The sequence below is a fragment of the Uranotaenia lowii genome, chromosome 2, assembly GCF_029784155.1.
Source record: "Uranotaenia lowii strain MFRU-FL chromosome 2, ASM2978415v1, whole genome shotgun sequence".
In the NCBI taxonomy this organism is placed as follows: Eukaryota; Metazoa; Arthropoda; class Insecta; order Diptera; family Culicidae; genus Uranotaenia; species Uranotaenia lowii.
The window spans coordinates 244,471,111-244,491,313 of NC_073692.1; the positions used below are offsets into that span (position 1 = coordinate 244,471,111).

The 20,203-nt window shown below is 34.9% G+C and overlaps 1 protein-coding gene across 1 annotated transcript in view; it reads left to right on the plus strand.

The window, feature by feature from the left end:
- LOC129744219 (ATP-binding cassette sub-family G member 1) overlaps positions 1 to 13,060 on the plus strand; it is a 66,924-nt gene extending 53,864 nt beyond the window's left edge. Inside the window, exons 5-7 of the mRNA XM_055736632.1 lie at positions 67 to 235; positions 296 to 396; positions 11,947 to 13,060. Coding sequence (XP_055592607.1) covers positions 67 to 235; positions 296 to 396; positions 11,947 to 12,447 — 771 coding nt within the window. The 3' untranslated portion in view covers positions 12,448 to 13,060. The remainder of the gene's footprint in view (positions 1 to 66; positions 236 to 295; positions 397 to 11,946) is intronic.
- The last annotated feature ends 7,143 nt before the right edge of the window (positions 13,061 to 20,203 follow it).

Sequence of the window (20,203 nt, forward strand, 5' to 3'; positions counted from 1 at the left end):
GTTTGTTTCTTGCACTCTATATCTTAGTTAAACTAATTTGTAAAAAATAAATACTTTCTCTTACAGACCCTTATGTACCTTCGTCTGTTTGCTCACATTCTGGTTGGTTTTCTGATCGGAGCGCTGTACTACGATATTGGTAACGATGGCGGAAAAGTATTGAGTAACTTGGGTTTCCTGTTCTTCAATATGCTGTTTCTGATGTACACTTCGATGACTATTACCATTCTATCATGTAAGCTTATATTTTCAAGAAATTTTGGAACAAGTTTTCTGATTTAAATTTTTTTTGTAGTCCCACTCGAAATGCCTGTTTTGCTAAAGGAAAATTTCAATCGATGGTATTCGTTGAGGTCCTACTATTTAGCGATTACGGTTTCCGACATTCCATTCCAGGTAAGTTGTAAACTTAGTTTTTTTATTAAAAAATACTTAAAGAGATTGAGATACAACAACAAGAATTACGTAGAATTACGGCTTTTTTCATACCTTTTCACGAAAACTTAATAAATTTGTCGTTTTTGAATCATTTTGACTTTAATATACAATATACCTCCTAAGCATTGCTACACTATCGCAAAAGCGATAAAGCCTAGCTCGAGTTAAACTTGAATGTTTTTAGTTCAAAAGTTGCTGAGCAACAAATCGAATTCGCTCAAATTTTTATTTTGTATGCCGAACATATCATAGCGTACGTAAAATGTGATAGGTATGGTGCAAAAGCATAATACCGAAAAAAGGATGGACACACGTCAGAGTATCGACGAACAAAAGCTTGCTTTGATCCGTCGGTTTTTCTTCAAAGTCCATTGAAAGTATACTGCCGACCAAAAGTTTTTGATCACTCCTTCTAAAACATGAAAACAAACTTATCAAAAAAACATTTGTTAAATTTTGAATAATAAACTGACTTGTACTTCAAATTATCAAATAGCTATCTAAGTGATCGCTCAAAAGTTTGGGATCATCCTGCAGTAGGCCAAAAGTTTTAGATCGGTCTTCAAAAGCATGTAATTTAATTTCATCTGTATCTATGTTATCAAACAGAGTATCGCTAATCTGTTAAGCTAAATACCAAACAATTTAGTTAAATTTAATCTAGTCATACCTCATATAAACTTCAACTAAAGATTGATTATTTTCCGAAAAAAATTACCAAAATGCCTGACCTAAAAATACCTGGAATTTTTTCATCATAACTTTGTCATCAAACGGGTTATTGAGGATCTTTTGAGCTAAATATATAGGTACTTTAAAAAAAATACATATGGAGAAAAGATATGCAATGTATCATTAGTTGGCTAAGATAAAGCCGCGAAAAAAATCATGTTTTTGAAGGGGTGATTCCAAACTTTAAGCCAGCAGTGGCAGTGTAGGTAGTAGGTACACCAACTATTCTAGGGAAAATGCCTCTCAAGGATGGGGAAAAGTATACCGTAACTTGTCATAAAAATATTTGAAAATAAATTTGTAGCTCGTGTCGCCAGTTTTTTGCATTTTTTTGTGTCGCCAGCTATATTATTCTTATTTTTTTCAGAGTTCCTAAGAAGGACTGGATTTGATTGCTGTGGCTTTTTAACTAGAAATTTTAAATGTACTCTTTATGCGTACCACACTAGTAGGCGGCATTCACCTTGGCTTGAAAGCTTTCTAGATGGAGATTGGCTAATACATATCCGCAACTCTGAAATATTTAGACACAACTTGCCAATTGATTTTCGCGGGAGGTATATTTATAAATTTTTTAGCACCGATTCGAGTTTTGCGCTTTAATGGTATTGGTGTACCAACACACAACCATCCCGAAATGATGTTTGGAAGAGATGTCCCTTAAAGAGGCTATTTTCGTGATGCGAGATCCGTTCGTGAATTTCAATTTGCACCCCTATAGTGTTGCCGTAAGACGTAATTCTACGTCAATGATAAATAAAAAATTGAGAAAGATTCTTCACTACCAATATAAGTTGGTTAGCTAAACTTCAGGTTATTCTTAATATCTTTTAAATTTTAAGATAACTATATCCTTTTGTTTCATAATATGTCATAATATGTGTCTGAGTGTGACAAAATAGATTATTCAGATTCTTTTTGTAACGTCTTTATTGGATTTGTTTGGTTTTTTGGATTGTTTGTCGTTTTCACTTTTATACTAATTTTTGAATGATCAAATTCAATGTATTTACCGGTTTTTAGTCAAACAAGGTTTAAATCAAAGCCATATATCAAGGTAGAACTGGTAGAACTTTTATTTTCCTTGCTCAATCTGATCCATTTTCCAATCTTAATCGTGTAAATTTTAAGTAATTTAGCATTTTTATTGTCTTCGGGAATTCTCGGGATTTTTTAAGCGTTTTCCGAAATTCGAATATTTCCGATTTTTTTTATTCCCGGGAATTTCTGCTCGGGAAATCCCGGGTAGGAAACTATATATTTATAAATTTTAGCTTCTGATTTCTGAATCTGATTTCAGATTTTTGATTTCTCATATCTGATTTCTGTATTACACGATGTAAGATTTTTTTTTGAATAAAGCTAATCGATTTCTAATTTCGAATTCTAGAGCTTTCAGACTTCAGATTTAAAATTTCAGATTTCAGATAACTGATTTGGACTTCAGATATCAGATTCCAGATTTGAAATTTGAAATTTCAGATTCCAGATTTCAAATTTCTGGTTTGAGATATTCATTAACACTGTTCAACTGTTAATTTAACAGTTTTTGAATCAGATTGCAGATAATAAACTCCAAATTTAAGATTTTATATATCTAATGTCTAAAAATTCCAATTCCTGATTCCCGTTTTGTGATGACTTTAATTGTACGTTGGTGAAAGGGGGTATAGGTGCTGCACTTGAACCCCTCTGGGACAAACCAAATTAGGGTTTTATTAAGTACGAGTTTTTAAAAATAGTAAAAATTCTATGAAATAGTGAAATAAAATTCTGATTTAAATAGCATATAGTATTTGGTGATCAAAGATTCATTCCATGTACAAATTTTTGAATTTTTAAATGAGCGTTCTCTGACTCCAAGGGCCTCATTTGTAGTTCAAAAATTTTAATTTCATGTTTCAGACTTCAGTTTTAATTTCAGAAATGTGTTTATTTCGGATCTCATATTTCATATACCAGACTTCTGATTTCGATTGCAAGTATCACGTTGTCTTTTTCAGAACAACTTCGAGCAAATAATCGACATCTCTGAAAATTTACACATTATAGAGAAGACTGTTCCTATACAACGCACTATTTAGTAAACAAATCGATCGGAGGGTTTAGAACATTTTTTTTAAGATTTGCAATCATAGTATACGAGTAAAATTTTCAAGTTTATAATTTTTCCTAAGAATATAAAATTTTTGTTTTTTTTTAACTTATAAGTGTTAAGTCCTTCTAATATACATCATAACTAAAAATTTTTTTTATTAAATTGAAATTTTGAAACGGGGTAACATTGATCACCGGGGTAGCTTTGATCGACATGAAATTTTTCCAATATATCATCAATAACTAAGACTAAATTTAAAAAATCTTTTAAAAAAATTTTACGTTTAAAAACCTACATGTTGAGTTTCAAATTTGTAAAAACTTGGTTTATTTTTTTTTTAATTTCAAATGTTAGTAAAAATGTTATTTTAAAAATCTTGAAAGATAATTTTTTCAAAGGCTCGTAAACAAACATCCTTCCTGATGAAATCAAATCGTTTAGAAGCAGCAGGTTGATTTGTGTGACAGTTCAACTTTTCTCCTTAATAAATTTATAGTTTTGGTGTAGTTTTTGTTATATTTTAGGTGTTCGGATAATATTTAAACCAGGTTTTTAACTATTCCTTGTATCAGCCAGTAGCAGATCAAAGCTAAAATATTTATTTATAATGCATGTTAGATAGGTTTTTCAGAAAATATGCGAATAAAAGAAACTTACAATTTTAGTTTCGCACATGAGGTTTTCCTCAAGCAGATTGCCTGACCTTAGTGAATTTTTGAGATAGATCTGGATGTACAACAAACTTTATATTAAGCAAATCTTGAGTCAATCGTAGAGGGAGATCGAATACTTACAGTTTGATATTTCCAACAATCCGAAAACTAATTTTTGTTCACACGTGGCAAACGATAAATGTTGTTCACGAGCTCAATAGAAATTTGCCTGTAAATCAAACAATATTGTACGTTCCACGTATTTTTGGCAATGTAAAAGGTTTAACCTGATTAAATGAGATAGCTTTACTTCATCCACGACCAAACACTTAACTTTCTATTGTACTCTTTTGAACTATAATTTTCAATTTAACTATTCCTCTACTTGAACTTTTCTCTGCTTAACTTTCCTTTACTTCTTATACAATCTGATCTTAGAATGACTTTAATTTTCCTACTATCACTTTTTCTTCCGATTTACTACTTTTCCTCTCTCATGACATTCGTGACATTCAGCTGACATTTTGTCTTTTCGACAGGGCTGTCCATCGAGCCCAGCGGTGTTGATCGTAACATTGGGGTTTGGGGTTTTTGATATTTTAAAAGTAGGGTCGTTTTCCAAGAGTAAGTCTAGGACGAAAGTCTAGAAACCCTATCAAACGGTAAAGTTTGAAATTTATTATTAATGCTAAAAAAATTAGTACCTTAATTTATGCAGCATCATTGTCCATCTTTAGATTTGAATTATTGTTCGGCCTTAACACACGAAATGCCTTAGTTTATCAATAACTAGCATTTGTAAATATTATGAAGGTGTTTTGTATCCTTTATGATCAAGAAAACTCGTAAAAACCCTTAAAATAGAGACTGATCAATGTTACCCCAATCATGCTTCCGAAAATCAATCATTTTCACTGAGCCATGCTTGACTACATTCAGAGCCAAAAAATCAAAGCAGTCAAATTTTCCTTCTTCAATCAAATCATACAAACAATCATGCATGACAACGACGCTTCTGTATTTGAAACACTTTTGCGATACATGATGAGGTAAAAAAGGACGCAGACTATCAGCAACGAACGTCTCGATGCTGCTTTCCTTCCCCTAACGACTTTCAACCTTTAGGATCATAACTGGTATGCATCAGTTCTGAGCGATCTATGTAGGCTATCAGATGATTTTTTATTTTTCGTTTTGCCTAGAAGGACAAAATCATGACTAGGTAACCGCAATGAACTGTCCAGCATGTGCTACAGCTTTTTTGAACATGTGGTCCTGGTATTTATTCAGATTTTTCCTTTTGAAACATTAATGATCGTCTATCAATAAAGAGCATTATCAACAATGATGCGAGGATAGACGTTCGGGAATGATTGAGGGAGCGACGTTCAAAATGCATCACCAAGTATGTCGATCACCGTCGATTAGCCACGTGACGAATAGCAACGGTAGCCTCCGGTGGAGCATGGTATATCTTCTTGTATCAAGTTAGTGTTGATTTTCGACATATATTCAATGGGTACTTTTACCACGTGCGTATCACAGCACTCGGAGGTAGCATCATTCTAGCTAGAAACCATTCCTGATTGCTTTTCTTGAGCGATTTTCCGACCACTGACCCCAATGCATTTTTTTTTATTAAAATTAATTATTTAAAACTAAATGTTCCGGTTTAACAATTCATCGTTTTAACTTGCTCTATTCTACTCTTCCAGCTCTCGCAACACGACTCATAAAGGTTCATCAACAAATATTCAACTCATTACCGAACTCTTTACTGAACCATCTTCTTTGTTCCATCTCATTTCTCTTATTTCTTTTTTTAAAACATACAAATCAGATTCTTTTACCCTCAAATTAAAAGATATTACTTTCGTTAACAACCATAATGAAGCCACAGATTTTTTTGACTTCCTTGAAACAGGGATAAACAAAATCTCTTCTATATCATGACAACTTATTTTGTAACGACTTTTGATTATTGAAGTACACCAATTCCAGACAAATTTCGATTTGGGGCAAAATTTAATTCTATGTTTGTTCGTATCCATTACATGACATTTATCACAGGAAATGTTAGTTAAATTACCGATATTATATTGTTTTAATTTATATTTATTCGGGATCAGATCATTTACAAACGTAAAAATTATTTGACGGTCTTTGAGAGATATAACTTTATCATTTAAATTTTCCCATACAATATTCCAAGGAGCAATTATCTTCTTTTCAATCTCAGGTTGATAATTTTGTTCTTTGATGAAGTATTCATAAAGTGATTTGGTAGATGTTAAATCAAAATTATTATCCAAGATCTTACCTACAGATATCCAATCTCTTGCATTCCGTGTGAGTCGTTGTTTCGAATTGAAATCAATTAAATATTTATCTTTCGAGTAAGTACCATCCTCATTTAAATTGTAAAAAATATTTTTCAAAAATAATGCCTTTGCTTTGGACTCTGGATCTATCAAACGTAAACCACCTTTACAATAATCCAAATAAAGTTGTCTTCTATCCAATTTAAACATATACCCGCTCCACAGAAACTTTCCGCAAGCTGATTTCATTTGTGCTAAGTGCTTATTTGAAGGGGGAAATATTTGAGCAGTGTACCACAACTTAGATAATATAAAAACATTTAGAACAATACATCTTTGATAAATATTCAAGGAACGAATGCTGTGTAGCTGTAACGTCGATTTCATTGTATTTATCAAACGGTCAAAGTTAGTTGTAACTGAAGATGTCCAATTTTTTTCAAACGTAACTCCTAGAACTTTGAGACTTTCTAACTCTTGAATTTTTTGAGGACCCACTCGAGCATTATTTAATCGGATGAAACCGGATTTTTTATCATTTAATTTAATATTAGCAAACTAACTATAAGAATCAAGTATTTCCAATAACTTATCAAATTCACAATCATTTCGAACAAAAATCAGTAGATCATCGGCGTAAGCAATTACATTAAGGAATTTTTCATCAACAAGAACAGCAGAAATGTTTTGTGAAATACTACGAATAAGGGGTTCAATATGTATATAGAATGAAAAAAATCATACTCATCGGACAACCTTGGCGAACTGAACTTTTTATTGATATTTCTTTAGTGAAAAAACCATTAATAAGAATTTTTGAAGAGGCGTAACCATACATATTTTTAAAACAATTAATTAGACATTGGGGAAAATTTAATTTTTCTAAAATTGTCCAAATATAACCATGATTTACCCTATCAAATGCCTTGTTTAAATCTAAACTCACCAAACAGCCCTTATATTTTTTTGATTCTACAGATTTTGTTAAAATTTGTCTGACATCTTTTAAATTCTCTACACATGAATTTACATTTCAATATGCTGCTTGACCAGGCCCTATTATTTTCCCTAAAACTGTTTTAATTCGTTCTGATATAAGTTTCATGAAAAGCTTATAGCTTATAGCTTATAGTATATAAACTGATCGGGCGATAATCGTTAAGCTTATACGATTTTTTACCTTGTTTTGGAATAAGTGTTATGATTCCTTCAGTGAAACTTTTAGGTGGTTTACTAGCCCCTGAAAGATATGAAATGAAAATATGTAACAAATCGTTTTTTATAGAATCGTAGTTTTTTATATAAACCTCATAGGTTAAACCGTCTGGCCCGGACTCTTTTTTTAGAGCAACCTAACAAGACAGTTTTTAATTCCTCTTCCGTTATATTACTCATAAGCATATTTTTATCATTTTCTGATAGTTGTTTTTGTAACATATTTACTGGGTCATTATATGTATTATTCAAAGGCGAACAGTTTTTAAATAAATCAGCATAATAATCGTATGCTTTATTTAATAGTATATTGTTATCAGTTATCATAATATTATTTTCTTTCAATTTAAATGAACCACTATATTCTAAACGTTTGATGTGAGCTGAAACATGAAAAATATTAACTAATTCATCTTGTACTAAAGTAGTTTCAGGTAAATGATTTGTAAAATGTTTAAGTCTTTTTGCTTCAATTTCCATTAATCTCGATTTTATTAGTTTTATATCCAATAACGTTGGAATATCATTATTTTTTTTATCCATCCATTCATACAATTTCCCATAGAAATAACTTTTTTCGTTAGTTATTAAGTTAGCTATTAAGAATCCAACTTTCATGTTTAAAATATTGCCTTAGTTTGATTTTTGCTACCTCATTCCACCATCTATTCCTATCGCCTGTGTAAGATTGCTGCAATTGCCAGTTTTGATAATTTTCTTGGAGACGATCACACACTTCCGGATTGTGAACGATAGAGCTGTTTACCTTCCAATACCCACGGCCTTTGAGGGAAACTTGATCAATTTTAAGTTTCAACATTATTCCACATTGATCAGAAAAGGGAGCTGGGATGGTGTCAAAAGAAAGAGAGTTTTCGAGTACATTTGAAGAAACATAGAAACGATCTAGTCGAGATGAAAACTCACCGCGATAAAAAGTAAAACATTTTTTCTTGAGTTCAATTGCAACATCTTTCAACTTTACTAAATCAACAAGTCCGCCATCTTCCTTTATGTTCACTTTAATAAACTCCAGTAACAAAGGTATATTTCAGCACTTGGCTGAGAACTTTTACAAAAGGCACTCAAACTAGCCAGTGTGTATAACGCGTCTGACTTGCACGAGATCTAAACACGAACTGAGAGACTGATCAATGTTACCCCAATGCATTCAATTCTAAACAAAGACAAAATCGATTTGTAAATCAAATTTAAAGTAGTTCAAAAAAAAATCTACAACCGTGTTTTACGTTCATAGGGGTCCAGTACTGGTTTTAAAAATATGAAACATGCCACATTCCCGTGACAGAAAAAAAAAATCGAAAAATATTGAAAAAAGTGATCAATCTTACCCCGTTTTACGGTACAATGATTTTAGAACAAAAATTCTGGCAAAAAATGTTAAATTTCGAAGAAAATTTGCCAATTACGATAAAAATGAACTAGGTTTAGTTATAAAATTTAAACGCACCACTGTAGCAAGTAAACAAGAGCACTGTAATAAAGGTGTATGATTATCTTAGAAATTTGAACATTTTTGTAAATACTTTTTTATTCAAAATCCGTTTTATCAAACAATTAAAATTTAATCTTAACACAGCTTAGCTGAAAAATGTAATATTTGAAATGGTTAGAAAAATTGTGTTTATACTGTTAATTTACAACGTGCTCAGATATAATGGGACACCCCATAATAACTTAAAATTTTTTATTTATTTTATTTGAAAAGCTGATTAAATTTCAATGCGTTTTGATGTGCTTTTTTATGATTTCTGAATGCAGATTTCTTTAAAATTTTCAATTCTTGTATTTAACATTTGTAAATCTGGATTATTATCTATGATTAAAGTTGCAGTTTCTACTGTTTGATCCTAACATTTATGGAATAGTTGAATCCTTACTCTTTTCATGATTAAATTGAAATGTTTTCGCTCTATCTATTGTTTTCTGATTTTAATCATATTTCATTGCAAAATTTAATGTCAGTTTAAATCATTTAAGCAAAGAAGCTTTTTTTTTTATTTCGATCTGAGTATGGTTTTGAATATTTTTAGCCTTGATCTTGAACATATTGATTTTTCTAAACAATTCTATTGAATCGTCCCCAACTATTCTTCTAGCTTGTATCTCTAACCTTATTTTTGATTTTGTACTTGATTCATTTTATAATGTACATTATAACGCATGGCCGTAGGAACGGGGGGGGGTTTTGGGGGTTAAACCCCCCCTATGAGTGTCCAAAAAAGCAAGCGAGGTATTCTACTATACACTCAAAATTTTAAATCCATAATCATATTATGATAATAGAGCAAATATATTAAAGAAAAACAGTCTAGACTAAAAATTAATGCCAAAACCTCAAAAATATATCCCAAGTTCAAAATTTTGCTACAGTTTTTCAAAATTCTCTCACATGTTCATAGACTTAGGTTGTCAGAATTTTTTCAGCACGGATCCGGGCCGAACAAATCCGGGCTGTTCTATGTAAAACCAGGCGGAATCCGGGTATTTGATTTCAACATTTTCTACCATAATCTAGGCAATATCGGGCAATTTTGATCAAAACTTAGGAATTGCTCATTAAAAATCATGAATAAATTTTTTTAAAAACCATCCCTGATTTTTTTTTTGAAACTTGCTCCAAAAATTTTGGACGCATGAATAAAAAATATTTTACAACTCAATTTGTTTTTAAAAGTTTGATTTAAAATGAGAATGAGAACAAACCCGGCTTTTCCAATGAAATCCGGGCAACCGGGTCAGACCAATTTATTTCCAAATTTTATATTAAATATCCAGGAATATTTATATTATTTGTCGGATAATCTGGCAACCTTATCATAGAAATTTGTATCGAATATTAGATTTGAAATAAAACCCATTTTGGAAATTCTGATTCTATATTCCCATAACCAAAATTGTATTTCTACATATTTTCGTATTTCTGATTCTGTATCAAGTTAAAAATTCTTGATTTTCAGTTCGAATAACCATAAGAAATTAGGAATGAAAAGCTGCTTTCCTGATTCGGTTTTGCATTTCATATCAAATTTGAATCATGTTTTTTGAAAATCATTTCCATTTTCAATATATTATTTTGATAACTCTATTCCGAATATGAAAAAAATAAGAATTTTGTTTTACATTTTATATCGAAGTTCTCAAACTTTATTCTAAAACAACATTCAAACATTAAAAGCTTCTAAGTGGCAATCCAAAATTGAAAACTCAGATTCAGATTCATCATTTGAAATTCACATTTAAATTCTGATTCACAATACAGATTAAAAATAAATAATTGAAAAAAAAATTAATTAAGATTAAACCAGCAATACAGAATTTAAATAAAAGATTCATGAATGATTGGCTCATAAAATTTTGATCTGGAATTAAGATTCGGAAATCGTATTTTTTGTATATTTTAGAAATGGCATAGGAATTCAGAAACAATTTTTGAATTCAGGTTCAGTATTCAGATTGAAAACTCAGGAATGAGTGAACGAGTTTTTCAATCAACATAAAATTGTAAAGGAATTTGAGAGAACATGAACATAAAAATTTGCTTGTCAATTGCCAGATTTACTTTTTTTTAATCAGAAGAAGTTTCTACACACAATTCAGCTGAAAATCACTTATATAATGTAGAATTTGAGTTAATATTCTGTCTTTTGTTTTATGCAAAGTATCCCAAATTATATTAAAAAAAATTACCCACAGGATTTCCATTATGGAATTGATTATTTATGAAAAATATTTCCTGTTAAAAAAAAACAAGTTCCTATCTGTTCTTCACCTAAAAAATCTGCAAAAAATTCTGTATTTTCTCAGTGTATTGATTAACATTATTGATTTTAAAGTTTTTTAAAGCTCAATTTCAAACTGAAATCATATATTTAGTTTAAGTTAGCATCGAGTAAATTCGATCCGAAAATTTGTTATCGCTTTCTGTTTTTTCTTTTTTTGAAAAATTTTATTTATTTTCTTCAAAGGTTAAATTCTTGGAATTTGCAAAAGAGTTTGAAAGATTGGGCTCGTATGATTTGAGCATGGAATACGTTTTTTTTTTTTTTAAATGAAGGCTATTTAGCTTTAAAAGAACTTTTTTTATTTTTCGACCTACCAGACTCTTAAACATTAAATTTTAACTTTCGATGAAAACTAATTTCATATTTTGTTTCTAAAGGTTTCATAAAAAAATAAGCTCATCCTTCAGGCTAAGGACCATTTTTCAAAAGTTACGTTTTAATACAAAAACTATTAATGAAAACTTTAAAATGAATAGATAATCATATAAATAGTAACAAATATAATTTGTTTTTTTTTTCGTACATTGTTGAGCAAAACATCATAGGTAAAAATCATTCACCAAAACCCCCCCCCCCATGAGTCGGTTCTTCCTACGGCCCTGTTATAACGTCATACATTATGGAAATATTTTAAAGGGGCTTAAGTTAAAAAAAATTCTCTATAATTTTTTTCATTCTTTTAGGCCATATTCTGCGTGTTCTACGTGTCGATCGTTTACTACTTCACATCCCAACCGATGGAATGGTTCCGATTTGCCATGTTCCTCGGATCGTGCCTGCTGATTTCCTTCGTGGCCCAAAGCGTTGGATTGGTCGTCGGTGCAGCCATGAACGTCCAGAATGGTGTCTTCCTGGCTCCGGTCATGTCCGTGCCATTCCTGCTGTTCTCCGGCTTCTTCGTTTCGTTCGATGCCATTCCGATCTACCTACGGTGGATCACGTATCTGTCCTACATCCGGTACGGTTTCGAGGGAACTGCCCTGGCCACCTACTCGTTCGGTCGCGAAAAGCTCAAGTGCTACCAGGTGTACTGTCACTTTAAGTTGCCTTCGACGACTTTGGAAGAACTGGACATGAAGGATGCCAACTTCACTCTGGACATTGTGGCGCTGATCATTATCTTTGTTGTGCTGAGAGTTTCCGCTTTCCTGTTCCTGCGATGGAAACTGAAGACCACCAGATAATTCATGATTTCCATTTTACATAATATTTTTTCTTTAATTTTATTAGATGTGTAATTTACACATAGGCACAAATACAGTAAAATGTCATGGGAGCAGGTGATAGGAAACCGATATCACCAAAATGTCACAAATTGGCGTAACTTCTGTTCTGTAGTAGAAGATAGCTACATTCATAGACAGCAATAGCTAGTTAGATAAGTAATATGCACTGCAGGACACACACACAAATAAAAGCATTCTTGAAGAAGTTTTCCTAATAGGCTGTGCTTAGAGGAAATGTTGTCAAAAATGAATTGATATCAATGAAAACAATCATATAAGTAATTTAATTATCTAAATTATATCACTCTCGTTATACTGGAATTCTTCTTCGGTGAATTAACATTTTTTTCTTCTTCACAATGGGACAAAGGATTTCTGATACATTTATTAAAGTTAAAAGTAACAAATCGATTTTAAAAGAAAAGATTTTTTCGAAAAGTGTTTATATGGTACAATGTAATCATAGTTTTCAAAAAAAAAAGAAAGGAAAAGAAATCAGCAATCGAAATGTGATAGATTTATAGGCAAAAAACAAATGGAATTTAACAAAACGTATGGTGATATTATTAAAGTTTGTTCTATTTCTCAGACTAAAAAAGTTTCCGAAATTGTCCATGAAGTTTGAAGAGATACTTCGAGCTTATTTTCATTTGTGATTCCTTTTTTTTTCTACCTTTTTATTCGTTTTGGGACTGTTATGTGCAGGGTTGCCAATTTTTTTTAAAATCAGGGAACTGGCGAAATAAAAATCAGGCAAAATCAGGCTACGATAAATTAACGGATATTTCGCTAAAAGTGATGACCTTTTTTTATTGGTCACGCTCCTCACTTTCTCCCTTATACGTGTTGTGAGCCTACTTGGTCGAAGAATTCCACTGAGTCAAAGCATCAAAGCTATCGAAAGATTCCCTTTAATTCCCTTTTTAAATAAGAATTCAAGGGAATCTTTCGATTGCTTTGATTCAGCCACTTTTCCACTTCAGCAATGGTACCTAATCCAGCTCTTTACTACGCATTTTTCATCACATTCGCAAAAATCAGGCAAATCAGGCATATTTTCAAAAATCAGGCAAATTCAATGGCTTATCAGGTTGTCAGGCAGAGCCTCAAAAAATCAGGCATTACCTGAAAAATCAGGCACATTGGCATCTCTGGTTATGTGTGTTTATTCGAAAATAATTGAAAATCTACCCACATAACAGTCCCATGTCAAGTATATTTTAAGCTTCCACTTCTGTGGAAATATCGCAAATGCCGCATCGTAAGATAAATCTTTTTTTTTTTTGAATGTATCTGGTAGTTTTTTTTTTCTAAGGAAGTTATTCCCCTCTTCCAACTCTATTTAGTATAATTGAGTTTGAGCTTCGAACATCTTTATCGATGACCTGAATTAATAAATTAAAGAAATATAGAAAAAAAATTTCTATATGGTTGGGAACATTTTTGCGGGTTTATTTCAGCTATGAGTTGATATTTTTTTTCAAAAATGAACTTTGTTTCAATATTGTTTTATATTGAAATGCTGTGTCAAAAATAACGAATTGTCTAATTAGATGAAAAAATTTAACGTTTATTTAAAAAAAAAACAAAATAAAAATAACAAAAATGACAAATCAAAAACAAGTGATAAAAATCACAAAAAGAAACTTCACATAAATGAGCCCAGTTATCATAAAATATGATAAAACAACAACAGCAAGATAAACAAACATACGAAAGAAAATTTATCCATTGTTGTGGATCGTATAATTTTATCGCATATCTCTTATTTTGTCAGTTCTGTCACTTTTGTTAGTTAATTTTGTATTTTTTGTCATTTGGTATTCATTTTTAACTTTTGATTGGTCTTTTTTTTTAATTTTTTCTTAATAATTTTAAAACAAAAATCTCGGTATTTTGTATTTTTGTCATTTTTGTCATTTCTGTCACTTTTGTTTATTTTTGTCATTTTTTCTCCATTTTTTTCATTTTGTCATTTTTGTCATTTTTGCCATTTATACATGTTAAGCTAGAAGTGGGAGTGTTGTATAAGTATTGCTGAAGAAAATTCGATTCCTCTCATCTAAAAAAACATCGTACTGGTCTGTGCAGCAGAATTTAAAAAAAAAATCTCTAATTTGTTTTTTCAAAAAGTACATATTCGCCAAGACGTGTCTACAATTCGAACGGTAAGTTTTACACCGTGATGATTTTCCTATCAAATTGTCGAGATGTCATTGAACTACATGTTCATCAGGCCTTAAGCAGCAATTTGCCGGTGGCAATGAAGATCAATGATCAGTTCGGCATGTTAATTACCCATTCCACGTGCCATTTCTCCAGCAAATCTAGGTACTTGAAAACACGCGAAGCTCAAGTAGATACCTTACAGTGAAATAGTGAAGGAAGAAGTAAAAAAAGTGACGATCACCATTCAATCTCATCACCATCATAAGATCAGATAGGGCTCCTATCTAGTGAGTAACACGCATCAAATGATCAAAATAAAACCGCCATCATTCCACAACATCGTCTACTTGCCATGCTGGAGAATTTCACAATGATCGCTCCCGGGAAATTGTTTCTAGTAAATTGCGCATTGAAGACAATTACTTTTACGCATGCTAGGCGGTGATTTTTGAGCTCACCTCAAGTGACGGGGTGTTGGAGAAATGAGCGAAGAAAAATCGGCCGGCAGTTGAGCATGCATAACTGTAAGCATTAAAATAAGTACCGATTAAGTGCCACCCAACTTTGACGAATTTGTGCAATGAAAGCAGCGCAGCCGTTGGTTAGTGAAATGCGATGAATGGTTTTCGTGAAAGCATAAGGTTCGATGCTATGATAAGTATTAGAAAATAGAGAAATGGTAAGCTAATACAAACGAATTATTAGAGTTAAAAAAAGGAAAGCCATCAACATTGAAAAGCTCCAAAGCCTTCACAATGCTTTCAGTTCAAACTTGTCAACGGCATCCGGCATTTGTGTTATTGCGCTGTTGCATGTTTTTGATGTAATGAACAAATAAAAAAAAATTTCCATTGATTTTCATGTTTTTATAGATTATCTCTTTAAATATTGCAGTTAAAAAACCTGAACACCCCTCATTTTGAAGGTGTGTGTGTAGAATGTTGCTCCTATTTTGATTTTGGAATTCACTCTTCAGTTGTCAAAATGCCATCCAAGGAAGAAGAGCAGCGTATCAAAATTTTGCTCGCGCATTGCGAAAATCCGAGCTACACGCACGCAAAGCTGGCAAAATCGCTAAAAGTTGCCAAATCAACCGTTACAAATGTAATTTTAGTATTTTTTGAGAACGATTGTCGACAGGCAGGAAGTCTGGATCGGGGGGAAATCAAAAACCGGAAGCCGCTGATACGACAAAGAGAGTTGCCGGTAGTTTCAAGCGAAACCCTAACCTCTCTCTCCGAGATGCCGCAAATATGCTGGGTGAATCGTCTACAACCGTGCATCGAGCCAAAACACGAGCCGGACTATCGACTTACAAGAAGGTAGTGACTCCAAATCGCAATGATAAACTAAATACGACTGCCAAAGCGCGATCCCGGAGGCTATACACGACGATACTGACGAAGTTTGACTGCGTGGTAATGGACGACGAAACCTACGTCAAAGCCGACTACAAGCAGCTTCCGGGACAGGAGTTTTATACGGCAAAAGGAAGGGGAAAGGTAGCAGATATTTTCAAGCACATGAAACTGTCAAAGTTCGCGAAAAAATATCTGGTTTGGCAAGCCATCTGTACCTGTGGCTTGAAAAGCAGCATTTTCATAGCTTCCGGGACTGTCAACCAAGAAATTTACGTGAAAGAGTGTTTGAATAAACGTCTGCTGCCTATCCTGAAGAAACATGGTTGTTCCGTACTGTTTTGGCCGGATTTGGCATCCTGCCATTACGGTAACAAGGCCATGGAGTGGTACGCCGCCCACAACGTGCAGGTGGTTCCCAAGGACAAGAACCCTCCCAACACGCCAGAGCTCCGCCCAATTGAGAAATACTGGGCTATTGTCAAGCGGAACCTAAAGAAGACCAAAAAAAAAAACTGCTAAGGACGAGCAGCAGTTCAAGGCAAACTGGCTTTCTGCGGCGAAGAAGGTGGACAAGGTGGCTGTACAATATCTGATGGCAGGGGTTAAGCGTAAGGCCCGGCAATTCGGATTTGGAAAAGCGGAAGCCTAACTGAATATTTTTCCTTAATTTTATACTAATTAAACTTGAAAAAGAAACTTAATTTGATTTTTTAAATAAACGATTTCACCGATTTACACGCGTTTTCCCTTGACCAGATTTCGACCGTATCACCCTTTAGGATACAGTCAAAATAGTAATCCGGGTCTATACGACCCTAACCAGCTAACCGCAAATTAAGAAATTGACTCTGTCGCGTGATAGCTTCTTCCGATACTTTATTGAACCCGAGAAAATTGGTTAAATATATCGTCTGAGAGTAACTTCTCTCAGCTCCAAAATTCCTCCAACCAAATTGCCCACAGTTCAACTATATAGAGCATTTCTGGAGACGGACCAATCAAAAAAATCAGAAACAATAGGGAACTAAAAAAAGGCAGTTTGAGAGACCTGAGAGTGTACCTTACAATGGTTCAGTGTTATGCGCCAACCGACGTTGCCGATTTGCAGGAGAAAGAGCAGTTTTACAGTCAATTGAACAGCTTGGTTGAGAAAATTCCGAATGGTGACATTCAAATCCACTTAGGCGACTTCAACGCAAAGATTGGCTACGATAATCAGGACTTTGAGCACAACTTGGGGCGCCATGGCCTAGGACAGATGAGCGAAAACGGAGAGCTGTTTGTAGAATTTTGTGGCAACAACAACATGGTGATCGGTGGATCGCTCTTCCCCCATCGACCAGCACATAAGGTCACTTGGGTATCCCGAGATGGCCGAACAGAAAATCAAATTGACCGCACCTGCATCTGCGAAAATGGAGAAGGAGCCTTCTTGATGTCCGCAACAAGCGAAGCGCAGACATTGCATCTGACCATCACCTCGTCCTTGGCGAGATACGAATGAGAATGGCGCGTGCCCAACGGCGCCAGGAAAAAGTCGGGTGTCGATACGACGTCCGCCGGTTGGAGAATCTAGAGGTGAAAAGGGCATACGTTGAACAGCTTGAATCCCGAGCATCTGAACTGCCGACAGGCGGAACAGTTGAAGAACAGTGGTGTAGAATCAAAAATGCCTTCATTACAACGAGCCATGGTACTCTCGGGAAAGAGAATGGATGTCGGATAAAACCTGGAGGATGATCGATGATCGAAGAAAGGCGAAAGTCGGAATTGAGCAGGCATGTACCGGGTCAGCCAAAGCAGCCGCCCCTTACGATATGCGGAGCTGGAAAAGGCAGTTAAACGAGCTTGTAGACGAGACAAGAGAGCCTGGACAAACTCCCAAAGCCGAAGAGGGAGAAAGAGCCGCCGCCATTGGAGATATCCGATTATTATATGATATTTCTCACCGCCTTAGTGGTGCAAGGACTAATGCAAGAATGCCGCTGAAAGACCGAGCAGGTCAGCTGCTGACAGATCGAACAGATCAGCTCAAGCGTTGGACTGAGCATTTTGAACAACTTTTCCGGCATAACTTTGATCTGTACAATTCTCAAAGTACTCTGCAAAGTGATCCTGAACAGGATCCAGGAGAAAATCGACGCTACACTCCGACGGCAACAAGCTGGATTCCGATCCGGACGATCATGTGTGGACCACATCACAACGCTACGAATAATACGAATTCCAGGACTCTCTTCTGCTGGTGTTCGCTGATTTCGAAAAAGCATTTGACCGACTGAACCACGAAAACATCTGGGCTGCTCTAAAACGAAGAGGGGTCCCAGAGATAGTCCATCTCATCGAAGCACAGTACGAGGCTTTTTCGTGCAAAGTCTTGCACGGAGGTGTCCTGTCCGAACCAATCCCGGTAACTGCTGGAGTGAGACAAGGATGTATTTTGTCACCGCTGCTTTTTCTCATCGTAATGGATGAGATCTTGACTGGATCGATTGACTGTAGACCAAACCGAGGATAGCCGTGGCGCTCACGCCAGATCTCTCTACGAACTAAGATCCGAATCTTCAACTAAAACGTCAAATCTGTATTGTTGTACGGGTGTGAAACTTGGTGCACATATGCGGTGACGACGCGAAAACTGCAAGTTTTTGTGAATCGCTGCCTGCGGAACATCATCCGCGCTTGGTGGCCTGGCAACTGGATCTCAAACGTTGAACTTCATCGCCGGTGTCATCAGAAGGCGCTAGAAATCGAGATTCGGGAACGTAAGTGGAGATGGATTGGGCACACGCTGCGAAGAGATGAAAACGAGATTTGCAGAGAGGCGCTTGACTGGAATCCAGATGGGCATCGAAGAAGAGGCAGGCCCAGAAGCTCGTGGCGGCGTAGTCTAGCCGCTGAAATCCGCACAGTTGACGAGAACCTTGGCTGGCAGCAAGTGAAGACGCCTGCTCCGGATCGCCAGCAGTGGAGATCTTTTATCTCAGTCCTATGCGTCGGTTAATCGGCGCCGGACCCTTAGGTAGGTAGGTTAGGTGAGAGTGTTCTCCACCTTCAATGTCAGTGTTTTTGAATTGATAATATATTTGGCTGGCCTTTTGAATTATGATGAATTAATCACTTTATCTCATACGGTTACTTTTGTTCCTTTTGACGTAGAATTACGTCTTACGGCAACACTATAGGGGGGCAAATTGAAATTCACGAACCGATCTCGCGTCACGAAAAACGCCTCTTTCAAAGACATCTCTCTTAAAAGACATACCAAGCCTGCTCAACGTTGATTGGTTATTCGAAAATGGAAAAAAAATTAGACGCCCCGCCCCTTCATGAGTTTTGTTATTTCCAGCCTACGAAAGGTATAAAACAAGGGGTCAACTGACGGTTTGGTTCATTGTATCAGAGAAATTGAAACTAGTGACACGGGCAGTAGCAGAGCTGACCAACAGCGGCGGAAGCAAGTTGTGTTGTGACAGCTCAGAACCTCACTAACCCACCTCACTAACCCATCACACACACACACACACACACACACACACACACACACACACACACACACACACACACACACACACACACACACACACACACACACACACACACACACACACACACACACACACACACACACACACACACACACACACACACACACACACACACACACACACAAACACACAAACACACACACACACACACACACACACACACACACACACACACACACACACACACACACACACACACACACACACACACACACACACACAGCCGCAACCCACTTACCATCTTCACCCACCACCAACCCCCTGGCAACTTGACAGTTCTGGCGAGTTTCGTGTGCCTGATTCAAAATCGCAGATGTCGCATGTGTACCGCTTGTTTACATACTTTTCGTGCCATGCGTATAGAAAGGGCACATCATCAAATGTGGTGCGAATCAAGCAAATTCATAACTTTCAAATGAATGAAAAAAAGATTCAAGCGAAATTATTATTTTCATTCAATAATCTACCTGTTTTTATATTGTATAAGAACAGTTTTTCCATAAAACGGGAAATGTTCTGATATAATATGAAAATTTTGCCTATCTAGAATTATCATATGTATCGCAGTTAATGAAAATCCCTTGATGATTGTTGTGGTAATGTTTTGTTTTACATTCATTGTGTGCGGTTGTCCTC